The sequence below is a fragment of the Athene cunicularia genome (genome assembly GCF_003259725.1).
Source record: "Athene cunicularia isolate RWA chromosome 18 unlocalized genomic scaffold, athCun1 chr18_part1, whole genome shotgun sequence".
NCBI classification, from domain to species: domain Eukaryota; kingdom Metazoa; phylum Chordata; class Aves; order Strigiformes; family Strigidae; genus Athene; species Athene cunicularia.
Window position 1 is genome coordinate 4,467,660 of NW_020799123.1, and position 24,010 is coordinate 4,491,669.

At 46.9% G+C, this 24,010-nt stretch overlaps 1 protein-coding gene across 2 annotated transcripts in view; it reads left to right on the forward strand.

The window, feature by feature from the left end:
• The first annotated feature begins 25 nt into the window (after nt 1-25).
• SEPT9 (septin 9) overlaps nt 26-24,010 on the forward strand; it is a 139,726-nt gene continuing 115,741 nt past the window's right edge. The window contains exon 1 of one of the 2 annotated variants that reach the window (XM_026860935.1): nt 26-68. In XM_026860935.1, coding sequence (XP_026716736.1) covers nt 47-68 — 22 coding nt within the window. In that variant the 5' untranslated portion in view covers nt 26-46. Of the gene's footprint in view, nt 69-15,192; nt 15,485-24,010 lie in introns of those variants that run through there. The other variant, XM_026860936.1, reaches the window with a different exon arrangement.

Genomic DNA, 24,010 nt, shown 5'->3' on the forward strand with positions numbered 1-24,010 from the left:
CCCCAGCGCCTCGCCCCGCTCCTATGTCACAGCCCCGCGCGACGGCATGAGGAAATCCTCGTATTCAGGTGAGCAAGCGGCTGCCCCGCTGCCTCTCTCCTCTCGCCTCTCTTCCTTCGTGTCTGCACTGGGCAAAGAAAAAGGGGATAAACCCCCCAAAAGTACAACTTGCACAAACCCTTCTCCCTCCAAGCCGCTCTAACGGAGCGAGCAGCTGTTTCACTGTGTATAAGCAAACCCTGTTGATCAGTGGAAAAGGCTTAAAAAGCAAAACAAATCCGGGGAGGCAGCTTGTTCCAGGCGAAACTCGGCGTTGGTGGCATGGAGTTTGTTACTCAGAAGGTACCTGTGCCAGCACGGAGTGAGCTCCAGTGAGAGGCAGCTTGACATTGAAACAGCACAGTGGCATTGTGTGGGACACCAGCTGCCTTCGGGGCTGGAGGGGTTTCCAAATTAGGGGTGGAAAAGCCAGGATCCCCTAATGCTGCAGGACTTTCCTAGTGCCACGTCTTGGCTTTTCTGGTCGTGCCCCATGGGGCGAGGGCTTTGTGCCCTCTGCTCATGTAGGCTCCTTCCTCCCCAGCTAACACGGGAGCCAGCAACCATGACTGATGAAATTTCTCTGAGTTTTCTGTGAAATCCTGCCAGCGGTCCCAAGAAGTGGCTGGTGCATCTCCTGGTAGGACACATCTCCTACAAGAGCTCCTCTGCTCACCCTGTAAAACTTGGGAGCCTCTGACAGCTCCTCCAGGTGCCAGACTTCACTCTGCAGCTGATTCCTGCTCAGCTCAGCTACCAGCCCAGGACCCTGTGCTCTGTAAGCCCGGTTCTGCCCAGGCTTTGCCCTGGCCACTGTAGGGTCACAGTGTCATCGTGCTGGCCTCCTCCAAATGTCCTGAGTCACAGGTCTGGCTGCACCGCAGGGGTGTTGGGGGCAGCTGCCACGCCACGAGTCGCTCGAGCCGAGCCACGTCACTGCCAGCTGGACTCTGCCTGAACTCGTAAGTCACAGGAGCTGGGGTTTGTCTTCACTCAGAAAATTCCCTGTGTGATGCTGCTGCCTGTTTTTTGTTAAAATTAATTAGTAACGTTTCTCTCTTGCATGTTTCTCTTCTCTCATTAGCGTCACTAAATGGACTGCGAGGGAGGTTTTATTATAGGGCTTGTATGTTGGGAACCTGAGAAAGCCTAAGCATGATTATTAGCACATAATGGATTAAAGTGCATATTAATGGTTGTGAATTGTCTGTAGGGAAACCTGTTATTTGTACAGGCCTCCTGGGGTGCAGACAGTGGCTAAAGCAGCCCTGGAGCAGGCAGGAGCAGGGCATGAACAGGTCTGAAGATAATTGGCTGTTATAAGAAAAAGCTGACAGTACTGTGTGACCTGATGTTATGACTTCTTGCACATAAGGCCAAGTGGTCCTTAATTGCTTTGCTTGCTTTGGATTGATCGTGCTGGAGGGGAGCTGTGGCACTGCAACCCCCCTGATGGGACTGATGTGTCTCTGGTGGTCAGCATCCAAATCTACCTTTTCACTTGGTGCTGCACCTGAGGTTAGTTGACAATCTAGTCAGTACCTTTAATTCAAGAAGGACTGCAGCTGTATTTTGGAAACACTGTTTGCTTTGAGATTTCCCTTGATATGGTGCAGCTCTTCAAGGGAAAAGGACAGAAGAATTAAACTAGCCAGGATATACTACATCGAAGCAACAGCACAACTGCACTATGACCACCACTAATCTTACCAAGAACGCAGGCAGCTCTTCTGAGCAGCTCTTGTTTGCATGTTGCAAAGGCTTCGCTTTCAGCCTTGCAGCTCCTGGCCGTGCTGTGCTGTGCCGGGGCCTTGCCTCTTGCTGATTCATTGGGCAGAAAGGCTCTCGATGAATCACATCCCGCGCTGGGGAGCCTGCCTTTGGAGAGCTGCCACCTCTGTGCGGGACAGAGCCAGCCCTCCTTGTCCCATAAATCCAGTGGCTTTACAAATGGGGGAACAGCGATGGTAAATTGCTTTGGGGAATTTCACTGGGAATCCAGATTGCTTCTCCAAGACACAGGTAAGGTGTGCAGAGTGCTGCAGAGCTTCTGAGCTTTCTACTGCCAGAGAAACTGGTGAGGTGACAAAGGGACTTCTCAGCCGCAAAGACTGTGCTTCCCAAGCATGTTGCTGACAGCCCCTGACAGACTGAAAACACAGCTCTTGGCTGCGAAACTCCTGCAAATGATGACAAAAGGAAACAATAAGCATCTTCTAAACACTTTTTGAGGTTAGGGAGCATCCCTTGCTGGCTTGCTTTGCCCCTCTCTGGTATATTCTGGATCTGTTCTGTGGACTGGTTCCCACTGGAGGATCTTGCTTGACTTCACAGAGCTGAAGCTCCAGCTCTGTCCTCCTCTGTGAACACAGCAGTGCCACTGTAGTGCTCTCCTGTCAGCAGGCTGCTCCCCACCGCAGGCAAGGTTTACCTTTTCTGAAGTACTTCAGGGGAAATCATTACCCATCTGCTATGACTTATGAGTACATGCCACATAGGTGTGGTTGGGATAAAGAGTTTGCCTTTGGATGCTTTACCTCTTACCAGCAGAGAGAGGCTCAGACCTTTGTGCTGTAGCCGTGGGCACGTGTGGCTCAGCCTCGTAGCGCTTGTTTTTTTCTGGAACTTCCTGGCAGCATTGGCAGGACGAGGGTAGAGGGTGTAAAGGGGATTTTACATGGTGAGTTAAAAATGAGCAATAACTGCTATTGAAGCCAGCTCTTATATGTTTGCTTTAGGGAAGTCTATTTTTTCAGATGCTTAAGGCAGGGAGAGTTTTTTCTGAGATGTTTTACTTGTCCTGGAATACTATTTTTTTAAGGATTTTTTGATTCTCATTTTCCATTACTCAAGCCCAGTTGCATCGCCAGAGAAGCAATAGACATGATTTGTGATGAATGACATGATGATTTTTAGGTATTTTCAAGGATGGTGCAAATTGTTTTGGCCGAGGACTGTTTGCAGTTTCAGGTTTATGTAAGATGTTGGTGTGCACAAAATTAAGGATTGTCCTCTAATTACAGTAACCTCCATGGTGGTTATGTGTGACCCACCCTTACCTAAACTGTGGACTCCTAATTTATTGCTTAGGCACTTGGGGAGAAATAACGCCGCATGTATGAGCTAAGGCTATAGGAAAAACTGTGGGAATAACAGAGCTGTACATGATCCTCACATTAGGATTTGGGGGCAATTTTTTTCCCATATTGTGACTGACAAAATGACTCCCTATAAAACACGGACAATAGAATATAAGTCAAATTGGAGTTGTAGGTGTTATCTAGACAGGGAGGCTTTGGGGAAAGGGTTCTGTCCTCTGACAGGTTTGTTTATAGTGTCCCAGGATCCCCTCCTGTCCTTGGTGCCGACACCACACAGTGTCTTGCAGATGCTGAACACTTGCAGCTCTAGTCCAAGGCACCAGCAGTTACAGGTGTTGGGGGCAAGTTGGGCTTGTACCCTGCCAAAGGGCTCTGGTTTGTGCTCCAGTATGTGCAACCACTGAAGAGGAAAAGCAAGTGAGTTCTTGCTGGGGTTGAGCAAGAGCTGCATTGTGCAGTTGTGATAGCACAGGAACATGCACTGCAGCGAGGGCTCATCGGGCAGTAAATGGAGGAGTTTGTCCAAGTGCAGTGAAGAAGTGGTGGGTAGACTTGGCCCACCCTGGAATAAGCATTGACGGCTGCAGCTGTACGGGCGCTGCCTGTTGTGGGGGCCTCGGTACCTCTCTGGCTGCAGCCACTCTTCTGAGACCGTCTGGAAAAACTGAGACTGACTCTTTTTCAGGCTGATATGGCACGAGAGGCCCAGTGCACTTCCTGAAATGGCTTTTAACTTCACTGTCATAAAAGTTGCTGGATGGGGCAGAGATGACCCAGTGTTTGCAGAGCCCCATTGTTCTCTCCTGAACCGGACCCCATCTCCTGTCAGCTAACTGGCATTGTGTTTGTCTAAGCCATGGAAAAATGAACAGAGTTGTTCAGATTGATTTTTTTGGGGTGTTTTTTTTTCTTTTTTTAAATTTAGTTCACTGGCCAAGCTACAGTAAAAGGAAAAAATATTGCTGCGATCCAACAAAAACATTAATTTAATTTTAGATTGTCATTTTGAACAGAAATTCAAAATAGTTTGTTTTGAAATATATCAAAATAAAAAGCGCCATTTTTTAAGCTCAAACCCACAGCTATCTTACTTCCCAAAACCTGTATTGCAGGGCCAACAAACTATAATTTAAAAAAAAATATTGTACTGAGGATTTACAATCAACCACAAGAAGCTGGATCCTTAGTCTATAGTTGTTAAAACTTATTGCTCAGAACCTGAATTCAGAGCAAGGAATGCTTCCACCAGCTCAGAGGGATGAACCACCCATTGCCCCATTTCCACTTGTTATCTCTATGTGAAACAGCCCTGCCTGTGCTTGATGCGCTGGAGCATGTCTGTGGTCTCTGTTGCAAGTAAGTGTTTAGCCACTGTGGATCAAGAGCAAAGCACTTGGCAGTTCTGCAGTAACGAACTGGTTGATGAAGAGGCACAGTAGTCACTGACACTGCTGTGTAGTGCTTGTGTGACTAGATGGTGTAGTAAGTAAATGCATCAGCCTTCAGGAAGGCTTCTGCAGAATAGCAGGAGCAGAAAAAATGCCAGGGTTTCTGTTTTATCCTGTGTCCTCACCTCTTGGTGGGACAGAGCTACCCCTGGAGCGGCAGGTGGTGGAGCAGCAGTGCCCCGCAGATCCCAGTGTGGTGGTGTTTGTGTCGCTCTGCTTTTAATAAAGGCAAAAGTTTCTGGGTTGTCTTGTTGCTTACGATTGACTCCTATCTCTCGCCTTGCTCACAGGATGCCATTTCTGCTCTTCTGCTGCCACATCCCCGACTTCTCCTTCTTGCAGGACTCTGCACTTGAGCAGAGCCATGAAGCCTGGCCTGGGCTTCTTTCCTTTCCTATCTGGGACAGAGCAGAGTGGAAGCATTTGTAAAGTCAGTGTGAGTGTGGAGGTTGTGAGGAGGAAGAGGTTTGAAGCCCAGGAGTAGGGGCAATGGAGGAATGGAGGTGCTGGCAGAGCCCTCATGGGGTGAAGTGCCCCAGGAACACTGGCCCCAAGCCTGAGGCTGTGGGAGTTTTGCCCAAAGTGGTTTTGTGTTGGCATTGTAATACCTTGTGTTATTGAAGTAGTGGGAAGGAAAGTAACAAAGACTACAAATGAACTTGTTTCTTGATAATCCAAGAATAGCAAGAGGCTGGTGCACAGACAAAGGGCTTGCGTCTTATTTTCAGGATGCTGAAAGCTCTGTAGGTTGTTTTGGACAGCTGCATGGATGAGCTGCATCATTTGGATCCATGTGAAAGCTGGTTGATACCAAAATTCCGTGGCCCTCTGTCCTTGCTTTAAACCCCTGCAGAGCAGAGAGAACAAACACGATGCAGTCCCTGCATGGCCAACATTTGCTGGCTGTTCCAGAGAACCACATCTCTGACTAGTCCATGACTCACGCTCACACTTTCCAAACAGTGGTCAGCAGCTGTGGTGCCTGCTCACAGTTGGACATTCTGCCTGGTGGGTTTTCTTCCCCAACACTGTTCATTTATGTTTTTTACCACTCCCATCTATCACGTCACACTGTTCCCGGCTCCATCCCTGCCTGAGTCACTTTCCCGTTGCTGCACAATGCACAGTTGGACGTGGCCTTCCACGTTCCTGCTGGCTCCTGCCCCTGGTTTGTTGTTTGAGCTATAGCGATGTTTAGAGATGCTCAGAGGGCATCATTGCCCTGAGCATTGCGGGGATGCAGGGTGAAAATATGAGTGTTATTCCTTCCCCAAACCTCCAAATTTCTTGATAACTGGTGTATGATGGGTGTCAGAGGTAAAGGCAGTGTGAGCAGGGCAGTGCTGCAGACTGTGCTCCCAAGCCAACACCATGGCTGAGAGGTAGCATTGTCCAGGTCTACACTGTGTGGTTAACAGCTTAAAACCTTTAACAGTTCTTTTTATTACTTTTAAAATGAAAAAGTTTTATGCTTTAAAGAATTAAATTTCTAATATGTCTGTCCTCTCTTGTAGTAGTAAAACCTGTAATTTTCTTAGAGTGCTGAAAATTGTTGGTGTCTCAGTTGGACAAGAGCACCCTGATCCTCAGACAGACCATTCTCTGCTGCCTCCAGGGCCTCACAGTCTCCTTCTGTGGGTTAGCAGATACCATGAGTTGTTGATGGCAGCTGGCATCAGTCCTGGCAAACTTACCTCTGCGCTTCCTTGCTACAAAAAATGAGGTGGGACCGTGAGATCTCCAATCAAAAAGAACGATTGTTATATTTGACTCGCAGGCTGACAGAATACATTGCCATAAACGTCAACGCAATCTGCTGTCACATGTTTCTGATGGCTCGTGATGATTGATATAATATTGTTATGAAAAAATTCTCCTATAGCAGTGCCACGCTGTGCTGGGGTGGCAGGATCAGCCTGATGGGTTTGGTTGGGTGCTCCTCTGTTGCCAGATTTGTGTGCAGGCAGTGGTAGAGCTTTGCTTCAGGTAGCAAAACATCCCAACATCTGTTAGGAAATAGTTTGAAGAAGCAAGGGAATCTGGCCTGTGGAGAGAGCCAAATAAGAAACCGCAACATGCAGATGTGTGCAGAAAATAACAAAAAGCCATGTGGGACCCAACAGGGTGATTATCTGCTTCCCCAAAACACTGATCATCTTCCTGTGCCCACCTGCGGTGAGCAAGAAGTGGTGCCATGTGGAACGGGAATGTTGCTGCAGAGAATAACTCCCTGCCTGCTCGCTGCTTGCAGGGAAATCCCTCCCAAAAGCAGTGCTGCTGCTTGCCAGATAGCGAGTGGGGTTAACCTGTCCCCTCTTAGATAAGAGATGTCTTGGGTTTTGCAGCATAAGGTGGTACCAAATCCAAGGCAAAGTCTGTGGAAGAGTTGAGCACTTTGTATCATAGTGATCTGTGAAGATTCAACCTGTTGGATAGATGTGTGAAGTCTCTGCTTGCTCTTTGTAAGCTCCCAGGTGCCACACGGGAGAGGGTGGGATCCACCTGTCCCTAGGGGTGATGCTATCTGGCCATGCCAGTGTGTTTAACAACACACCAGGGAGTTTCTCTTCCTCCTGGTGTCCTCAGGGAGAGCAGCCCTGGCTGTGCAGCCCTCACAGAAATCGCACGCTGTAAGCAGTGGTGTGGTGGGAGAGAGGCAGCACAGTCACTGGTGAGTCAGCCTGTTCCCACACTGGCCTGCGGTGACTTTCCAGTGACAGAGAGAGTTCAAAGCACCCTTTAAAGGGTTTCTGTTTAAGATGGTGGGTTCACAGCTGCCTGGGAAGCTGGTTCCTCTGTGTAACTCATCACTGAGGTGATAGCACAGGCTTGCAAAGGTCTTTCTTGCACCTGCTATCAGATGGGGCAGTAGGTCCATTGCTGCAGAAGCTTGAAAGAGAATCCTGGCTTTGTGATTGTAAAGCAACTTTCACTGCCATGTGCACAAAATAACCTCTCTCAGGGCTCAGTGGCATTCAGATATCTCTAGAGCAGAGGACAACATCAGTCTGGGATGGCACCAGGAGGGTGAGAAAGGATAATTTTTGTCAGTGCTGCTACATTTGTGAGAACATCTGACTGTGCTGGGCAGAAGGGGGCTCGTGAAGTTCTTGCTCAAGCTTTGCAGTGATCATTGCACTACAGCAGTCTGAAGCACAATACAAGTTATCTTCATGACCTGAACTTTTAATTTCAGGTAGGGCAGGCTCAAATCTGATGCTCAGAACATGTAACTGTCCCCTCCATTTCCCTCAAACTCTGTGCTGCCTTCGAGGCTCCCAAGTTGAGCAGATAGAAGTTAAACTGGAGGGACAATTGCAAGCTGGAACTAGCAGCATAAGGGTTTTTTAATTTTCTTTTTTTTTTTTTTCCTTTGTCCATGCCAGATGAGTATTATTTACAGGAAACACTTTGTGCAGCTCTGAGATTTGTTTAGAGAAGGAGTGTAGTGGGAGGAGACAGCTAAAGGCATAATGGAAATTAAAAAGGTCACAGTAATGTTCAAGAAAATCCATAATTTCCTGGTGTGGGAGTATTGCTATTCTGGGATCCGAGGGAGTAATGGAGCTTGGGCTCTGGTTCCCAGGGGAGAGAGGGATTGCCAAGGAACCAGCTTCTTTTGGGAAGAGCCCAGCACCCAACAGCTCTCCCCAGGGACTCGTGGGGCTAATCCCAAAGCAGCTGCTGGGAACAGAGGGTCCCTGACACTCGGAGGTTCTGTCTGGAGTCATGTCCCATTGCAGGCTGTGGTGGTGATACCAGGGGAACTCTGAGCTCACATACTTGGGGAGCAAGTTGGGAGTCCTGATCCTCAAGAGCGGCCCCTGGGTGCAAGTTTGCTTTGTTTTTGATGTTATCAGGGGAAATGGGGATTGCCTATAGCTTTATATAATGGACAGAATAAACAAAGGAAACGAGGACAAGATGCCCTCAGCAATTACTGCGGAGAGCTGTTGTTGAATGACTCAGTGGCTGAGTTGTGAGTGCCTGGACACGTACAAATAAAAGTTGCTGAGAAGAATAACAGATCTTGGCATGTTACAAGTCAGGACAAAGGACTTGCACATGATAGACCATGGGAGGTGGCAGGGATTTGTTCGAGTGAGTTTACAGTTGGTGAAAAGCTGTGGGTTAAGGAGGCTGGAGGCTTGGTTTTGTTGGCAGGAAAGGTACAGCTCTGGGCTGCAGAAGGGCAAGCGTTGCCCACCGACTCGGCTGGTGGGGAGCTCCCAGCCTGCCCACGTCTGTGACTGGGCAGTGTCAGCCGGCACTCTACAACAGCTTTGCTCTCCTAATATTCAAATTCCGTCTTCCATTCAATGTGACTTTCAATTTTTTTTTTTTTAATTAAAAGCAGTATGTATCTATCAATAGGAAGGAGGATGAAACATAATTCATTGCCTGCACAGAATTTAATTTGAAGCACTGAAAGTTGATGATGTTGCTCACCCAATCCTGAAATGCTGTAATCCTCCTTGTCCTCTGCTTTGCTTTGGGGTAGGTTTCCAACCTTGCTTATTTTCAGTATTCTAGTGATAAAAAGTCACGTATTGCTGTATTGCTTTTATCTAAGGTCAGTTGCTAGAAGCACCAGGAAATCCTTAAATTCAGACCTTTATTACGTGCTCTTGCAGCCTTGTCTGCCACACGAAGGTTTTTTCCCCCCTTTGGTGTCTGCCTTCGCATGTTTGAGAGCATGTTTTATCAAATTGGGCATGATACTGAGAAATGTGAGTTTGAGTTGTGCCCAAGCTGTGCCAAAACCACCACATCCTACCATGGGATTTCAAATGCCTCTTTTTAAAATATTTTTTCTTTTTTAGCAGATAGGATATGACTCTTAGAGCTGTTGAGTATTTACTCAACAGTTTAGACTTAGCCTGAGGGACTAACATTACTATAGCTAATTGCCCTTCGAGGTTAATTGTCATTCAGCAGCATCTGCATCTGTAAATGCTTTCTCAAATTGCTGTACTGACAAGTGAGATGCTTCAGTTGGGAGTCCCACATCTGAGCACGGAAAGGCTGTTGGTGCTGTGGGTTGTCAGGGGATGTCATGGCTTGGGTGGTCCCTCCCGTCCTGCTTGGCAGCTGCAGTGCAAGGCTGTGATTTATTTCCTGGAGTGGGTTTTTGTCAGATAAACCTCCCAACAGTGATGTGAAATAATCTGACAGCTGATTCCTGCAGTTAATGTTGGGAGTGATGAGTTAATGTCGGGAAGGATGAGCTCAGCCCTTGCAAGATTGATCCATCTGTGGAGATTTCAAACCTGCCTCCGTGGCAGAGCTGCTCTGCTCCATGTGCTCCTTCACAGGCCAGCAGCTCTCTAGGAAATCAGCATCAGGCATTGATGTTTTAAAATACAAGTCAGGATTTTCGGACAGTGTATGTGGTGGGGAGAGAGGAGGAGGAGGATGTCTCTGGCTGCGGGGTTTTTTTGTGTGTGCTTGGCTTTGCTAAGTTTTTTGAGATCATTGTGGGAAAAGTAAAAGCCCTGTGCTTGAGCCATGGTGGAGAGGGAATAGTAAAAAGTTGTTTCATAATATGTGTCTGGATTAATGTTCAGATCTTACTGAGCCTTTTATGTCCTTTGGGCTGTGAATATAAGTATGGGAGCCTCTGGGAATGGATGTAAGCCAGAAAAGCCTCCCATGTCAATGCACTGGGTGCTTATTATTGCAGGCATCTGCATTAAAGCCTTTTATAGACTGCTGCTGTTCGGTGGTGAAGAGTTTGTGGGCTGCTGTTGGCAGAGTTTGTGACACAGAAGAAGGGTTAGTGGCTCTGGACACTGGGAAGCAAGGAGCTGGAAGGTTGGTCCAGGGCATAGTCACACAGCCCGTGGCGAGCTAGAAGCGAAACATGACCTTAGTCCTGGGTAAAATTAAACAGTGTCCTCATTCCTAGCCCTGTGGAGATATGTCTGTGTCCACAGCCCCTGCATCTGATGGACAGACTGCTACTGAGAGGCACAGCAGGGGTGAGAAGTGTTTCCTGCAGGTCAGGTGTACACAGGAGTGTGGGTCAGTGGATGGGAAAACAGAAGCTGTGCTGGCAGAGCACATACACCAGGGGAGACTGATGGGGGAAGACTGGTACAGGAATATGGAGGTGCAGGAGCTGGGCATGGAAGGGTGGGACAGGAGGATGCAGACCCAGTGCCCAGCCCAGCCCGCAGTGCCTCTGGGCTTGGGGAGGGAGCAGAGATGAAATGAAGGAAGCGACTGCACTGATGAACTGAGCGTGTTTCCTCCTCATATACTCCAGGGGATATTTTGAGCATTTATGCATCTCTCTTCCAATGTGTACTGAAGATGGGGAAGATGGGGACGGGAGGTGAACCAGGTTCCACGTGTTTCTGGGCCAAAGCTCTGGGGGAGGAAGAGTAGAAAGCGTTATAACTTGTCAGGATGCAAGAGAAAACATCAAGACAGGAAACAGTTTCTTCCGAGAGGTATACGCTAGCATGACTTAGAATAGCCAGAAGTTGTACTGGAGTGTACTGGAAAGGATGCTGGAAGAGAGCTGTGATAGCCTCTGAGAAGGTAAAAGCCGTACAAGTAACCCTTGAATTATTTTACAATTGCTTTTTTTGTTGTTGTTGTTATAAATAGTCTGATGAGGTGGTATGAATTCTCATGGCTACAGGAAGAAATTTTTATTGATTATTTCCACTCTGTGAACACTTCACAGCAAAGTTGAACATCTGTGTCGGAATTCACCTCTCCCATGAATAGCACAGGAGCCATAAACAGTTTGTAGCCTTGTCTTCAGAGCTTCCCCTGTATAACCACAGCACAGGTAGAGGGCACAGGGCTCTCTTTGAACTTGTCAGACAGACCCCAGGCCCCTCTGTGTGGGAACTGTGCCTTCTTTAGTGCACCTTAGTATGTGTGGAGTTATAACTCTTCTCAGCTGGATAGCAGAAATGACAACCACTGGGAAAAAAAACACTCTTGTTTCTTAGGTCAGGAGCATTCAGGACCAGAAGTTGCATATTCTTTTTTAATCTACATTGTTTATTGCACAAGGTGTCACTGGATGGAGAACAGTGGGTCAGAAAAGGAGAAGACATGGTGTTAAAAACACTCATCTTGTGCTCAGTATGGCTATAAACTCTGACTGCATATGGAGAGTAGGCTGCTTAGATACCCTGCTGATGAGTTGTGACTTTTTCTCCTTCCCCCTCACCACCTCCTCTCTGCTGACTGTGGGCTGCCAGGGCTGCCCAAGTGAGCAGGGAGGCAGCTGCTTTACCCAGGACTGTTCATGCTCTCCTGCTTTCTGTCTGGAGATGACCTTGTTTAAATTTCTAAGAGATCACGAAGCTTGCCAGGGTGGATTTGTTTACATTTCTCTTTAAGCAAATACCTGGTTGTCACGTGGAGCTGGAGCAGATGGTGTGCAAGCACCTTGTCCTATTCCAAGGTACTCACAGTTTGAAGGCAAAATCATGGCTTATTAACACAGCCTGGAGGACCTCCTGTTAACCCTGTTGAGTGGAGGATGCCTGCGTGTTGCCACAAGGCTGTGTTGCTCCCTCGGCACTCCCAGGGCTGTGGGGCTGGGGCAGGCTGAAGCAGTCAGTGGTGCAGATCTGATGGAGCAGTCTGCTAGCTGCAAGGCTGGCCATGCGTGGTCACAAGGCTGGCCATGCGTGGTCAGGCTTTCTGGCTTTTTTCATGTAGCCAATCTGTCCTGGTGTCTTACACTGGAGGAAAACTTAAGGGCAGGGTAGAACCCCAGACAGACAAGCTGGTTAAGTGCAAACAAACTCTTGAACCAGGGCTGCTCTACCTGGCACCTGGTGGCTTTTCACATGAAGATCTAGTGCACAGCATTAGAGGCTTGCAAAGGGAACGGCTCGAATTCTCATCTTCTGTGAGGTGAATTTACCCTGGGGCTGAGTCTGGATGCTGCTGGCTCTCACACAGCTCTGACAGTCTGCCCTCCACACCTCCATTTGCAGTCAGCTCCATCCCACCTTCCTGCAAGCACCTGCCTGGAGTACTTGTCACCCTGAGCTATTTCTGTAGTTGATAAAATCTGATGATTCAGCCCATGTAGGATATGAATCTTTCATAGGAACCTCCTGCAGCCACTCATTTGAGAGAGTCTAGTGTGTAGATTAGACCTTTGCACTGGTCCTTGCTGACTCACATTGCATCTTACTTGGGTTTTTTGTTTGTTGTCTATTTCCATTGTATCAGGATTAATTTGAATTCTGATATTCTCCAACATACTAGCACTTCATCCCCACTTGGGATCATCTTCATCTTTTATAACCTCTCTATTTTCTATTTTCATTTAATGAATGATGAATCCTTAGGTCAAAACACAGCTGGGAGATCAGGCTTTGTATTAAAAACTGCTTTGGAGTAGTCCCTCGGAACACCCTGGAAGCATCCAAGCCCAGTTGTCTGTAGATTATGAGCAAAATAAGACTATAAACCAAGTAGAGATCTCTGCTTTGGGGATTTAACAGCCTCCTCTGCTTTTCAAATCATCTAATCATAATCTTTTCAAGATTAAACAGTTTCAGCTGTGGGTTGTTTTTTTTTTTAAATTTCACTTTATTATGGAATAAGTCAATGGTGACAGATGTCCAAAAACCCTGGAGGTCAGTGATTTCTTTACACACAGGAAACTGAGGGCACAAGGGGTGACAGTTCCCTCTGGAGAGGGACATGACTGTTTGTCACTTCTCCTGGAGCATGGGTCTACCTGGCAGTGACCTCGCCCTGTGCTTGTATCTCCAGGGCAGAACCCTAGAGAGGGACTTCAGGCTCCTCCGAGTGATGTGCTTTGTGAATAAATGTGGCCTTTTCTCCTGTGCTCCCAAAGCCTTCCCAAGTGTCCATGGGAAATTCTCTGTGAAAGACATATGCTTATGCCGCTTTATTGCTGAGGAAACTGAGCTGCAGAGAAACAAGCTGCTTCAGTTCGTGTGGCCAGGTTGGGGCATAATCAGATATCCTGACTCCTGCTCCTTGTCTAATGACTGTGCAGATAACCAAAGTGCTTCCTATTCCTGTAAGTGTCTTCAGTCTTACAGACACTGATCTTTAAAATAGGAGAGAGCTAATATCCTGTATTACAGGGGACTGAGGCCTGGGAAAAAACAAGGTGAAATTTAATTTTGCCTAAATTGAGCCATTTAAAAGCATCAGAGCTGGTCCCTGCAGCTCTCAATCCAGGGGCTGTCAGATGAATCACTATCTTCTACCTTCAACTCAGGATGGGAGTGACTCACCAGCTGCAGAGCCTGTCTCCTCTGACTATGGAGGGTGTCTGGGGCTCCTGGGCAGATGTTTAATGTGCAAATGCTCAGGCCAGTGCTGCTGAGGCTCCCAGGTATCTGTGGCAGAGCAAGAAGTCAAACCCAGGGCTTTGGATGGTTATGATCCTAAGTTGTGGGCATCCTTCCTTCACAGATACTAAAAAGCACATGGCCAAAAGCTTGCAGCAGTGCAGCGAGTAACTGCTTGGTGGACCAGCATCCCGCTGTGCAGCTGGGGCTGTTCTCCCTGGCCTGCTGAGGACACAGCTGGTTGGGAACATCTGGGTCATGCTAAGGATAGGGACCGGTACAGATCCAATGTCTCCGAAATGGTAAATACTTTAGTCTGTACCAGTGAACATTCTTCTCTGGCTCCAAAACTGCTCCACAAAGAGGTGCTTTCGTAGAGAGGAAGAGGAGTGCCAGCAGGAAGCTTGCTGAGACAACACAGAAACATTTTCTACCAGTGATCTCAGCCTCTGGAGATAAGGCTGGAATTTTGACACCCCCCAGAGCATCCTCCCTTGGCCCCTTGTCGATCCCACAGCTCTGGACAGGGGAGGGAGGTTCCTGCTTGGGGGCAATGCTTCTGCAGGGGATACAAAGGATCAGGGCAGGTTTGGGCTAGAAGGACATGGCAGTGCCATGGATCCCTCTAGACAAGAGGTGTTGGAGCCCTCTGACTGCAAAAAATGCCATTTGTGAAAGGTCAACTTGTGTAATAAAGTCTTGACAGTGGTGTAGAGGTCATCAGAAGTGACCCAAGCCTCCAGACAGAGAAAAGCCTTTCAGGTTTGGCTGGCAGTGGCCTGTGCGTGCACCATGGCAGGTCGCACGTAGCGTGGTTCCTTACTTATGGCACAAGGTGCAAGTCCCTAAGCTTCACCATGTTGGGAATCCTCTCTCGTGCTGCTGCTTTAGCACAGCACAAGATCTCAGTGGTGCCGGGGTTGGTGCACAGAGGCTTGGGTTACTCAGTAGTTGCAGCTAAGCTTCCCAGGGAGAATCCATGCCACCACAAAGCAGATCTCAGTCCTGTGCATGTGTATTTATTACAGGAATAGCAGTAATTGTCTTTTTTGTTGTGAGGATTTTCGTAGTGGAGGCTGAACGTTTGTATTGTTGGGGTGAGTGACTCACGGGAGGGGTTCTGGGTTGGGCCCTGACCTCCGCTGCCTGGCCCTGTAACAACGAGCATGCCATGTTCCACGTACAATGCTACCTTTCAGCCACTCCTACAGAATAGGCTCTGTGTCTCCTTCTGTGAGCCCTCTTTTAAGAGAGAAAAGCTTCCTTAGAGGCTGCAGGCAGTGCTCCGTGACTTGAAATGGTTTTCACCTGTGCCAGGAGTGATTTCACTCTGCCTTCTGCCAGGGATGAGCTGTTTGGTGGTGCCAGGTGCTTCACCTTTCCCTTGCTGGCAGCTGCAGAAACCCATTAGAAGGATGAGCTGCATTGATACTGCTTGGTACCTGGGGGGAAGAGTGTGTAGTCATGGAGTAGTATCAAGTAGAAGTGGTTCCTACAGCTGGGGTTTATTTAAATGAATTTATTCTTAATTTCCCTGCTGTCCCTCTGTAGAGCTGACTGTTGGAGAGCATGGCTTGGCAAAAAGGTAGATGTCAAGCCTTGAATTGTTTTGTCCCTTACAAAGATTTAAAAGGATAAGCTGATAATTTATTGGCACTTATGTATTAATTCTACATCTTGTTTTTAAATTAATTTTGTTCTTCTGTGCTGGGTACCTTACTCCTCTGATGTGTGTCAGGACACAGCAGACATATTCTGGGGCTCAGCATGGGCAGTGGGTATTTCTGAGAACCCTGTCCTCCATTAAATGCCTCTAAATGCTTCATATGAGGGAGAGGGCGAGCTCACAGGAAAATTAATCTCAGCATTGACTGCAGACCACTCGGATACATCCTTAAGCTGATCGTGTAGCTGACTTTGGGACTGTGGTCAGTCTTTGTTGTGGGCATCTGACTTGGAGGTAGTAGAGAGAACTCTAAATGCAGCATCTCTGAAGACAGAGATGGAATTATACTACAGTTTGTAAAGGCACTTACGCAAACTCTAGAGCAGGCTGATTTGCAACATTAGGCTCTCAAATATGTCCTAAAAATTGTCTGAAGTTCTATTCCAATTTCCCTGCTCAGTTGCTATTAAATATAATTGTAAGATACAAGGAAAAACATTCGAAGAATGTTACTGGCTTATGAAACTGGATTGCCTTGGCTACTTTTGGGGCAGACTGAATAGGAGAAAGCCCTCAGTTGTCTGGGTCCAGGACTTCATTGTAGTCCAAATTGTAACTTCCCTTCTTCCCTGATGTTTAAAAACAACAGACATTATTTCAGTAATCTATAGATGCATTTTTTACAGCACAGCTAAAATATAAAACCATTAAATAATATATCCCTCCTGCTTCTATAAGCAGAGAAAGTGTTTGACACCTCATTTCACAGGCAGAGAAAAGGATATGTGGAGGAGGAAATTTATGTGCAGTGGGTTGTGGTAGAGTTGTGATGGCAGGTGAGTGCTTCCTGACTGTCTGCAAACAGCTTTGCCCTGGCAGTGGAGCTGGTCCTCCCTGGCCACCCACCTCAGAATCTCCCAGGGGCAGGTTAGTCTGGAATGAGAAGAGAATCAAGATGTGTCTGGAGCTGGGATTAGAGATAAATGTTAGAATGTGGATGTCTGATGTCCCAAGGGAACCACTGCAATTGTGAGCTTAAACGTCTTGAGTAGGGCTACCCAGGGAGCTGGTTTCTGAAGCACAGCTTGGATCTTGGGCTTTCTGATTTTCAGGCAATTCTGTGTAACATCAGAGTAACCCCAGGCTCCTACCAAAGCAATCCAGGTTCATTGTTGTGTGACACATGACTGTAAAGTGTGTATGTGTTCAGGCTGCTGCTACCCTAGGGACGCTTGGGTGAAAGGGCTCCAGTAGCATTTGTAGCCCAGAGAGTATTTGTGTGGATGTTCGACACAGAGAGAAAAGTGACAACTGGCTGTTTGGCCTCAATGCTTTTCCAAGATTACCTGTTCTCAATCAAGTGGCCAGACAGTTTGTGAATCTTGGCCTTGTGTAATCGTCTGAGTTTCTGGCTAGGGAGGGAAAGGGATTTAGTGACCATGGTCCCTTGGCTGCTGCTTTACCTGTCGCTGGTTCCTTTGGATGTTACATGGCTGCGGTGGAGCATCTCTCGTACTGCATGGAGGAAAAGGGCACTGTGTCACAAGCCTGCACTGAGACTTGGATTTGTATCTTAGCATCTAAGTAAATCCCTGGCTGAATTATTCCCTTTGCAGTGTCTTCAGAGTCAGTCACTGATCTCAAAACCAAAGGCTGCCCCTTGTCTCCTCCAGCTGTGCATGAGGAGTTGCTCACTAAGGTTGGGAAGGCCAATGCAGCCAGGTCTGCCCTGGGTGTCCTGTTAGCCACAGGCACTGGCACGGCTCAGCCAAGAGCCTGGTGGGTCATCTTCTTGGGTCACGCAGGCTCAGGAGAACCCTTAACCTCTGCCCTTTGTTGTCTGCAGCCCTTTGGCTAGTGAGCTGCTGCCTCTTTGTTCTCAGCTTTTCTCCCTTTATACACCCCCATCCCTCTCTGGGAAAAATCAACATTTGCCTTTCAGAGCCTGGCAAACAGAAGGGGTCTGTATTACATCCTGATGGCAGCCCCAGGCTTGCAGGGCCCCGATGATAAATCCAGCAATGTTTGTTGTGGGGGGACCCTCTGAAACTCAAGGTTGGGAGTTTTGTGTGTCTGAAACAAGAGCAGGGAAGCAGTGAGCAGTCACTGAACAAATGCTGTGGCTGAAAAATAAAATTTGGATTACACTAAGGTTACAAGAAAGGCGGCAAGAAATTGATTTAAAATCTAAATAAGGTTTATTTTATTTCTTTTAATCTGAAGTAACATTGCTGCTTAGTGTGCTAAGGTTGTGTGTAGTGTCAGACTGCAGCAGAGAGCCAGATGCTGGGCTGGGAAGTTTGCACCAGGAGTTCTGTGTGGTCAGAGCCAGAGGGTTACGGGCCTGCGGGGAGTGGGGGGGAGAGCCGTGGGCTAGCTTGGGAGTATTTGATCCATATGGAAATACCACATTGCAGTTTTAAAATTCCTTTCCCCTCCTTCAAATCTGACAATGGTTTTCTCCAACTAATCCATGTCCATTGCCGGGTGAACCTGAGAAAGTTAGGTGCACTCATGCATCTGGATGCAGTAAATGTTTAGGGTTTTTTGGAAAGCAAAGGATGAGCAGTGATCATTTGTTTTGTTCTTTGTTTGCATAGTGCTCTGTGTGCTAAGCCATATTCCTTGTCTATTCAGGCTCCTGGGGACTCTTGTGCTATTAATGTTAATCATTAACTAACACATTTCTAGCTTGATGAAGCTCTTGTGGCAGCTGATTAATGTAAGAATTTGATTATTTCCTTCTCTGAGCAAGGCTGCAGCTTGGATGAGTTCAGACGTCTTCCGTCCTTCCCATCTCTGCCAGGATGCTATGGGTTCTGGAGAAACAAATGGGACCAGATCCATGCTGCTATCGTAAATGGCTTTGCTAGTTCTGTGACATTTTCTTGCAAAACCCCCTCATTTAGCAAAAATGTCACAAGAACACTGTTTGTTGTAGTTCTTGGGTCCTGCTTCTCTCTCTTGGATTTCAGAAGCTAAGGAGTGTGAGCAAATGAGGAACGTGGTGAAGACAGGATAAATTTAGGGGGACAAGATCTCTTTGGAAATCTGGATAACTTCAACAATGAACTGGAAGTGATTTTAGACTTGACAGTATTTACCAGGTCTGTTCCCAGGCAGTATAGCTTCACAAAAACAGTTTTTTGTTCCTTTATAAATCCTCTTCCCTTCCCTCCTGCTGCTAAGTAAAAGAATCGCATAAACCAGCAAAACTGACAATACATACAAAAGACCCGTTTTTCCAGTCTCTTCCAATTTGTGTGGATACTTTCATTATAAATACGCATTTGTACAAGTCATCTGATGTGTCAGTGTGGTGACGTGGCATCCCTTCTGCTGCCCGCCCGGATTACTGAAACACACTAACCAGAAGGATCACAGATGATGACTAACATACTTTTTCATATGAAAAACTGCTTGTGCTATTTTTTTTTTGTGCTTTCATGATTGTCCAGCATATCTCTGAATGACTATCAGCTGTGATGAATTTGTGGGCAGTAAAGAACAGATGATCACAAAGAGCGGTGAAATGATCTTGTTAGTTCTGTCAAGTGAATATCTGAGGATTGAGTTTGCTCACCTCAGAATGAACGCGTGGGGAAGAGTCTCTGTGCTGTTTGAAGGCCATTTTAACTGTTGAGCAACTTGCCAAAGCACTAGGGGTAACTCTGACATTTTAATTTTGACATTGAGATTGAATGTCACTGAAAAGCCAAGACTTAATTCAAGCATGAGCTTGAAATCATGATGACTGGATAAAAATGTGGTGGTGTGGGTTTTGCAGGTCAGTCAAGGCAATTTTCTGGTCTTGAGCTCTATGGATGCATCAATTGATTTCCTGAGAATTACTGCAGTTTCAGTTAAAATTTTGATTCAAAGCTTGAACTCGAGCCAAGGTTAAAGTGCTGGGTCCCCTGTCATCTTCTACCACCACATGCAAGACCGGTCCCTCTACCTAACTTAGCCCTTTGATGTGGCCAGGAGCTCTGGACAGGCCACTGCTGGGCTTGGAGTAAGCTTTCCTAACACTGGAAAAATTGAGGCTTGATTCTTGCTGCCTCTTATCATTAGCACAAGCTTTTTGAGTGTTTTTTTAGGGTTAGAATGTTTGGCACCTGCCAGAAGTATAACAATGTGGTAGGAATATATGCATTTTGCTAATGCCAATTTCCCTGTGGTTTCCTTGAGGGTTATCTGCAATCCAGCCTCGGGCTGGGTTCTTTCGATGTGTGAATTTATGGCTCCACTTGTGTTATTAGTGCTGTGCTGATTACCAGTGTTGTCTGGCCCCAGCCTGATGATAGCCAGCTCCCACATAAGTGAATGGGTGGTGGTGGTTTTACGGTCCACGCTAGGGTATTGACCTGGACACATACAGCTTGTTGGTGCACCCATGTGGTGGTAGCTGTGTTGGAGAAGGTAGTGGTCTGCTGCTGAGTCTGTAATCAGTGCCTCTTGGGAACAGCATCCCTCCATTCCATCAGCATCCCTCCATCCCAAGGAAAGCTCAGTTTGGTGTCAGAGATATTTGATCCAGAATGAAACCATGTACATGAGTTGAAGGGTTTTTTTCTAGCTGTGCTCAGCTTCTTTGTACAGAGTCTCTATTACACAGATTCTGGAAAAGTGTCTTTTATTCTTTGGGGCATGTTTCTGATTAGTGCTGGAAATGAACATAGATTTTTTTTTTCCTTTTTTTTTTTTTTTTAACATACTCCTTTTGAGGTTAATGTTGCAAGTGGATTTCAAGTTAATGGAAGCGAAGCTGTAATTGTGTGGTTCATTGGACTTGGGCTTGAAGCAACAGAGATTCTTCTTCCTTTGCTACTCTGCAAACAGATGTCTCTCCCTTACAGTCCCCAGCTCCCCCAGAGCCCCTCTGTCCCCAGCTGTCTCCAGTGCCACCCACAGATCCATGTGCAGGACTCTGCCTCTGAAGGTGATGTCCTGTGTCATCCTTAAAACTGCAGCTCAATCTTCAGCAGCTGGTCTGGTATGTTGGAGAAGCCACTGAGTTGGTGGTTGTGCAGTGTGGATCAAAGCATGTATGATCCTGTTAACAGCTCCAGGCCTCCTTACTGGTGAAGTCTTCTCCAGCCACTTTAGATAAAGAGCTTTTAGAGCTTGCTTATGTGAAGCAGGATGAAATGCAGTTGCCGGTGAAGGCAATTCTCTTGCCTACTGCCTGTATAGTGCCTGTGAAGTAGGTAAAATGAGATAGATTTCACACCCTGTATGGTCCTAAGAGTGTTGTGATGGATATGCACATCCTAAAAGGGAGCAAAGAAACGATCAGTCTGCACCGGTACCTGTGCCAGCTCTGCATCTGCTTCAGGGCAAAGTGACGACCTTGCTGTCATCTTACGTCCTCCCTAGCTGACAGCAGGGTGGCTTCAGGAGACAACAAAGGGCAGGATGGATTAGAGAGGTGGGGCTGGGTGCCTCTGCAGTGCACAGGCTGGTGCAGATCCTGCCCTGGAGGGAGCCAACTCTAAATGTCGGCCTTTTAAAAACTACTGGTGTTGTGTAGGTGCTGTAGACACCTCCGAATTGTTGTTCTGCTGAGGGGTCTCCCACCACCACACTGCCAAAGTTGGTCGAGTCTAGGGATGGGTCCCTGACCGGGCCCAGACCTGTATGCCCCAGGAGAGAGCTCTGGGGAGCTGGGAGTGTGGAAATGTCTGTAGGAGGAATCTGGCCTTGGATGGAGACATCTCCAGTGCTGTCTGGGCACCCTGCTGCATTTGTGCTGGGTGAAGAAGGAAGCTGAATTATCTGATCTCAGACCCACTGGTAAATACATTTAACAGAAGCAGGGGTCACGCTGGCTGCTCAGATGAGCTGGTGCCGCTTTGCTGACTGCAGCACAGTGTGGGATGTCTCCTGCTGGTTTTGGCCTGTCCCTTTCCTACATGACCTTTGTTTGGTTTGGGTTCTTTTGTTTGTTTGTTTTTTGTTTTTACTGGACTGTGTAGAAAGAGCAAGTTCCTGGGTTACATCCTCCATTGTTTTTCTTCACTCTGTGGTTTCTATTGAAAATGAAAATCACTCATTTTTTCTTTTGATTTTTTACATCGTATGAGTGCAGTGGTGTGGATCGCTTACCGTGAGGGGAAAATAAATCTCAAGTGGCCTGTCTCATTACTATTACATCCATCCATATAAAGTCTGGGGTGTACCATGTAAAAACTCTCATGTGTTTTGGAAAATGTACATGTTGACTGTATTGGAGGTGAACATCTCTGGCTGTTCTCTTGTTACCTCTAGGTACAGATTCAGCAGAGTCAGCTAGAAAAGTCACACTGTAGCAAGGACAGTTTCTCCAGACAGGCTGGATTGTCTTGGTGCTGCCCTGCACCATATCTGCATCAGGGCGAGTATCTATAAGATGCTTCCGTTTCAATACTGGAATGCTTTACATCTATGGTGTGTTATATCAGCAGCTGCAAGAAGGATGAAATAGTAGAACATTTGGCCCAGTAGTTTCTGGAGGGAGTGATTTAAACGTGAGCCTGGCTGGGATATCGCTTGTGCTGACACAACCCAGTTGGAGTGATTCTTGGCTTCAGCAGTTGTGAAGGAGACCCCAGTGAAGCCCGGTGTCCTTCGGTGCTGCTGCCTTTCTGCTGTGCCATATGGTTCCAGCCTGTGGATCTGGAGGGAATTAGTTGCTGATTATAAAAAGTGAAAAAATATTGCTCAGTCAGTGAGCCAAGGTGAGGTTAAGCTCTGCAAATGTTATAACTTTGTCCTGCTGCGGCATATCCGCTGGGTTGAATGAACTGTTCTTGGATTGACTGATTTTAACTGTTGGACTCTTCCATTTTGAAGTCATTCTGCCAGGGATGTGGGGAAGCATTCCTAATTTCAGCTAAATAAAGCATATTTCATTATGTTTCTTAGTCCAGTGCACTACAATGAATTTATAGCATGGCTTGAGGGCATTTGAACTCCGTTAAGAGGGAAGACTCATAGACACTGTGTCTGGGGTGGAAACCTTTGATTTTCATTTCACAACCCCATGGCCCAAACTCGGGGCTCAGCCTGCTGCTTCCACGCTATAAATAGAGGTAACCCCAGAACACGCTCGGCACGCCGATGCTCTCCGGTCCTGCCCACACTTCCAGCTTCCTGGCATGTGTTCAGAGCAGCATATTTTTAGCTGTTGCTTTCTGTCTATTTTTTTTTTTGTTTGTTTTGTTTTGTTTTTGACAGATCTTCTCTTCTTGTTTTGCCAGGCTGCCAGCTTTCCCTGCTGTTTATCTGCTTTCCAGGACTGTGTCTGGATCCTCCCTCAGTGGAGGGGCAGTGGGACATCACAGATAGCAAGCTTGGCTTGAACTCTGCAGTGCTCCCTCCTCTTTCCAGATTTGCTGCTACAGTGTTGGACAGCCTCTATGAATTTCTTGTTTGCGCCTTATTTTCCCTTTTGTTGAAAGGGGATTAACAGCATTACTATATATTATTAATGTTGTTAACAGGGATTGAAGCAGCAGCTGTCAGAAGAACTTCCCTCTAATGCCGTCTCCGATACAGAGCAAATCAATTCAGCTTGTCCACCTGTGGGTTTACCTGTTTTAAAAGGGTGAGAATAGTAATTAGAGATCTCCAGAGAAAACTTGTGAGACAGAACAGATATGATCAGAAATGTTTGCATAAAAGGTACAGGCTCAGCCAGGGTATGGATGCTCTGATGGCTGTGCTGCATTGGATGCTCCAAGTCCTATGTGTGTTTTTCCACTGGAGTCATTGCTAAAGGGAATAAAGCCTATTTCCTATGTGCGATCCTGTCCAAGCTTGTAAGCTCCTCGCTCTGCTTCCGTCCTGATTTGCCGCAGACTGAATGAAGTCTTTGAACATAAAAGGATGTATTTAACTAGCTCAGCATGGCTGCATATCTGCGTTCTTCAGCATGCCACCCATAAGGGACTTTTTCTCTCATTTTTGAGCAAATATAAAAGCCAGATTTCAACACCGCACCTTGCCCGCACACAGACAAAGCAGAGGTGTTCATTCTCTGCAAGGAGCTGAGCCAGGACTCGAGTGTTCTTGCAGCTTGTCTGAAGAAGTGCTATTTAAAACTCTAGTTAGCAGAGGAAATACGTGTTTTCATTCTTGCTAGTGTCCAAAGAAGCAGTAGACATTTAGAGGGGAGAAAATAGTTAAGAAAAAACCAACAATCCAGGGACTGGGTTTAATAGAAAAAATAGTATGTTTAAATTTTATAATGCTGGTTATAGTGCACAAGCTGATAGAAACTTCAGCCCTTCTCTCGCTGTCAGTAATGGAAACTGCATGTTGAGTGATGTGTGTAGCAGCAGTCTGCCCCGTTACGGTGCAGATAAAGCTCTTGAAGACAGACTGGGTGTTCATGCCTGCAGGTGGACAGTCTTGGCTCTATTTTTGGCCCTTTGTCTGGTGGTGCTCTCTGGGGGGCAGAGC